We start from the raw sequence: 3,520 nt of genomic DNA on the forward strand, positions 1-3,520 counted from the left end.
TTTCTTACGGATGGCTTCAGCGATCAGCTGCTCCGGGAGAGAATCGTGAGCGATCTTTAGTGTGTACTTTTGCTTTGAGTTTGACGGAGACACAATCACCCAGATGGTCACGATCAAACGACCTGCGGGGAGACAGAGAGAGACGGATGAAACTTGATGCGCTGAATGTCTGTGTAGTGTATCTGCGCGTGCTGTTGATTATCACAGAAAGTGATCTCAGCACACACATTTTAATGTCCTAGTCTAGCAGTGAAGCAGCACAAATTCTGTTGTGCTCCATCAGCTGTTTTTTTACTCTTTTCTCCCATTCTGGAACGCCCAATTCCCACTACTTAGTAGGTTCCCGTGGTGGCGCGGTTTCTCGCCTCAATCCAGGTGGTGGATGATCTCAGTTGCCTCCGTGTCTATGTCCGTCAATCCACACATCTTATCACATGACTCGTTGAGCATGTTACCGTGGAGACGTAGCGTGTGTGGAGGCTACACACTATTCTCCGCGGCATCCACACACAACTCACCACACGCCCCACCGAGAGCGAGAACCACATTATAGCGACCACGAGGAGGTTACCCCATGTGACTCTACCCTCCCTAGCAACCGGGCCAATTTGGTTACCCCATGTGACTCCTCCCTCCCTAGCAACCGGGCCAATTTGGTTACCCCATGTGACTCTACCCTCCCTAGCAACCGGACCAATTTGATTGCTAAGGAGACCTGACTGGAGTCACTCTGCACGCCCTGAATTCACACTCATGACTCCAGGTGTGATAGTCAGCGTCAATACTCGCTGAGATACACAGATTCCCCGTTCAGATGTTTTTAAGCACAGAAGTGTGTCTGTGGAAGGTTGTGCTGCCTGTTGGTTTGATGAGGGTGAGTTGCATGTACAGCTGGAGTCGCGCTGACTGCCCCCTACTGTCGAACGCTTGCATGGGACATTCCTCATTACAGAATTTACATTTACCGTGGTATTTTTCATTTAATTCATCGCACTAAATGAACGTGTGAAATTGACAGCCCTAATCAGAACTCTGCTTTTAAATGATTGTAGATATATATACCTGTAACCCGTAAAGCGGATGTAACAGGACGACAAACACACCTTTGTCGAGTTTGCTGTAGATGTGTTGCGGCAGGTCAGGTGATGACTCTACGTTAGGCGGGTACACGTACAGAGCTTGTGTGTGCGCACCGCCACCCTCGCGCTCCTCCACCGCCTCTCTGCACACGCTCAGAATGTTCCGGCGGAACTCCTGAACTTCCGGATCCTTCACCAGCTCAAATTCACAGATGGGCATTCCAATGGCAAAACCTGAACACACACATGTTTGCATATCTGTGTAAATGAGCACATGCTGCCCATTTTAATGACTACAGACCCACACACCCAACACACACACACTGACCGATCTCTCTGTTGAGTATCTTTTCTTCTCGGTTGCCCAGTGGCTCGATGACCTTTAGGATGGGGTGAAAGAGTCGAAGGTCGCACAGCCGTCGTGTTTCATCGTAGAACTCCTCCCTCTCTGCTTCCTGTGTGACGCCCACGAAGATGTAACACGACTCCTCCTGTCGACCAATCAGAAGGGGTATTTACAGAGGGGCGTTTACCTGCAGCAGGTGATAGAAGGTGTGTTTAGAGCGGTAGTTACTGTACCTGTAGCAGGTGGTAGAGGGGGTATTTCCGGGCCTCACTGAACAGTTGTTGTTTAATGCTGGTCAGTGGAGCTTCTCTCAAACACTCCAGACTGACCAGGATGCCGTTGGGCAGACAGCAGTCCACCAGGATACGAGGAGGCATCAGGTGAAGCCCCCATAACTCTCCTGATGACGGTCGGGGAGCCATGCTGTCCCCTAACACACACACTCACACTCAGCACCTACACACACACACACATAATGTAAGGCATTACTCTTACTTTTCAGTAATTGAATTACAGTTACTTCTGATGTAATTCTGCTAAATACTGTATAGATTATAGAACAATAATAGTATATTTAAAATATAAATTTTTTTTTTCATTTAACGCCGCCCCTTTAAATTCTTTGGCCAGTTCATGAATAATGTGTGTGATTTTATCTGATTTATTTGACAGAATTAAAGGAACAGTATCATGTCTACCCTTCTGGGCGAGGTTGATCGGGGGTTTAAAAAGTAATTAGTAACAAGTAATGCAATTACTTTTCAGACAGAGTAATTAGCAATCTAATTACACTGTAGAAGATGTAATTAGTAGTTAGAAATGAATTACTCTTTAAGAGTAAGTCACGCAACACTGGTTCTGATCATGTTTTTTCAAGCATTCACTTTTAATGGCTCACTGATTAAACAGACACTAATTCTTTAAAGTTCTCACATTCCTAAACGATCAGAATAGATTATCATCACGTCAATTTTTGATCTTTAATTAATCTCATAGGAGATATTGCAGGTCTTTTGTCCGGATGATCTCAGTCAGCGCGCGCACGCGCACTCGGGCACGCGCAGCTCGTGCAGGGTAAAGTAGGGCACGAGAGGCACAAAAGAGCTCGATACAAACCGAACCGAACCGACCCGACACTAAACCTACAGCAGAACATGTGCTGCGAGCCGTCACGGTTCAATCATATCGATCTGAGACGGAAATAGAAACCGTTCCTGTATAAACACATCATATGATCCCATAACGGACAGAAATGTGCCGGTAATTCATTGCAGGATTGTACATGTAACCCGTTCCTGTAAATTGATCTTTGGCATGAAGATAAATCGCTGTTATTGTTTCAGTGAACGCGCTTTCCTGATGCGCGCGCCCTAATGCCGGCACCGGTATAATGAGATTTCACAATAAACAATAAACATAGGCTACATGATCTTTATAACAGAAAAACATATTCAAGAATACATCTGAATCGATCAGGAGCACATCCGGTCGAAAAAAACACAAAACCGACAGAAGACCATCACAACTGATGTATGATCATTTACTGACGTAATGTCAGAGGATTTCATGGCAATGACATCATGGATATAAACATACACAAACATTCATTTTAAGAGATGATTTCACAAACCAAACAAAGAACAGATTCATCACCGGTGACAGTGAATAAAACCCACCTGCGCATAAAGTCACTTTCACACTTGCATCACGATCATCTTCATCATCATCATCATCATCATCATCATCACCGCCCGTCAATATCCGCCCCTCCGCCGCTGTCAGAACATCTTTGTCCCGTTACCGGAGAACAATGAATCCCGCGGGCGCGAGTGCGCATGTAACGGGAACGCGCACTAAGTGCCGGCGCTTTATCAGACTTTATTTCATGAATATATAATAAATATATAATATATATAAACTGTCGGACCATAAGAGACACTTTATTTGAATAATATAAATGCGACAGGCCATAAGAGACTTTAATAACCCACGGCTTTTGATTGTTTTTATTGTTTACATTTCGGATGACGCGCGCGCAGCCTATAGTAACACGTCACATTACTTAATAATCATTTCATAACCTGCCATGATGATC

The 3,520-nt window shown here is 45.1% G+C and overlaps 1 protein-coding gene across 2 annotated transcripts in view; it reads right to left on the reverse strand.

Annotated features, from left to right (window-relative positions):
- zgc:158659 (uncharacterized protein LOC791141 homolog) overlaps positions 1-3,231 on the reverse strand; it is a 39,485-nt gene extending 36,254 nt beyond the window's left edge. For both annotated transcript variants that reach the window (XM_052100860.1, XM_052100859.1), the window contains exons 1-5: positions 3,102-3,231; positions 1,659-1,881; positions 1,408-1,570; positions 1,104-1,313; positions 1-122 (exon numbers count right to left, since the gene is read on the reverse strand). The exon at positions 1-122 is cut by the window's left edge and continues 129 nt beyond it. In XM_052100860.1, coding sequence (XP_051956820.1) covers positions 1-122; positions 1,104-1,313; positions 1,408-1,570; positions 1,659-1,847 — 684 coding nt within the window. In that variant the 5' untranslated portion in view covers positions 1,848-1,881; positions 3,102-3,231. The remainder of the gene's footprint in view (positions 123-1,103; positions 1,314-1,407; positions 1,571-1,658; positions 1,882-3,101) is intronic.
- Between the last annotated feature and the right edge of the window lie 289 nt (positions 3,232-3,520).

The sequence above is a fragment of the Xyrauchen texanus genome, chromosome 31, assembly GCF_025860055.1.
Source record: "Xyrauchen texanus isolate HMW12.3.18 chromosome 31, RBS_HiC_50CHRs, whole genome shotgun sequence".
Taxonomy (NCBI): Eukaryota; Metazoa; Chordata; class Actinopteri; order Cypriniformes; family Catostomidae; genus Xyrauchen; species Xyrauchen texanus.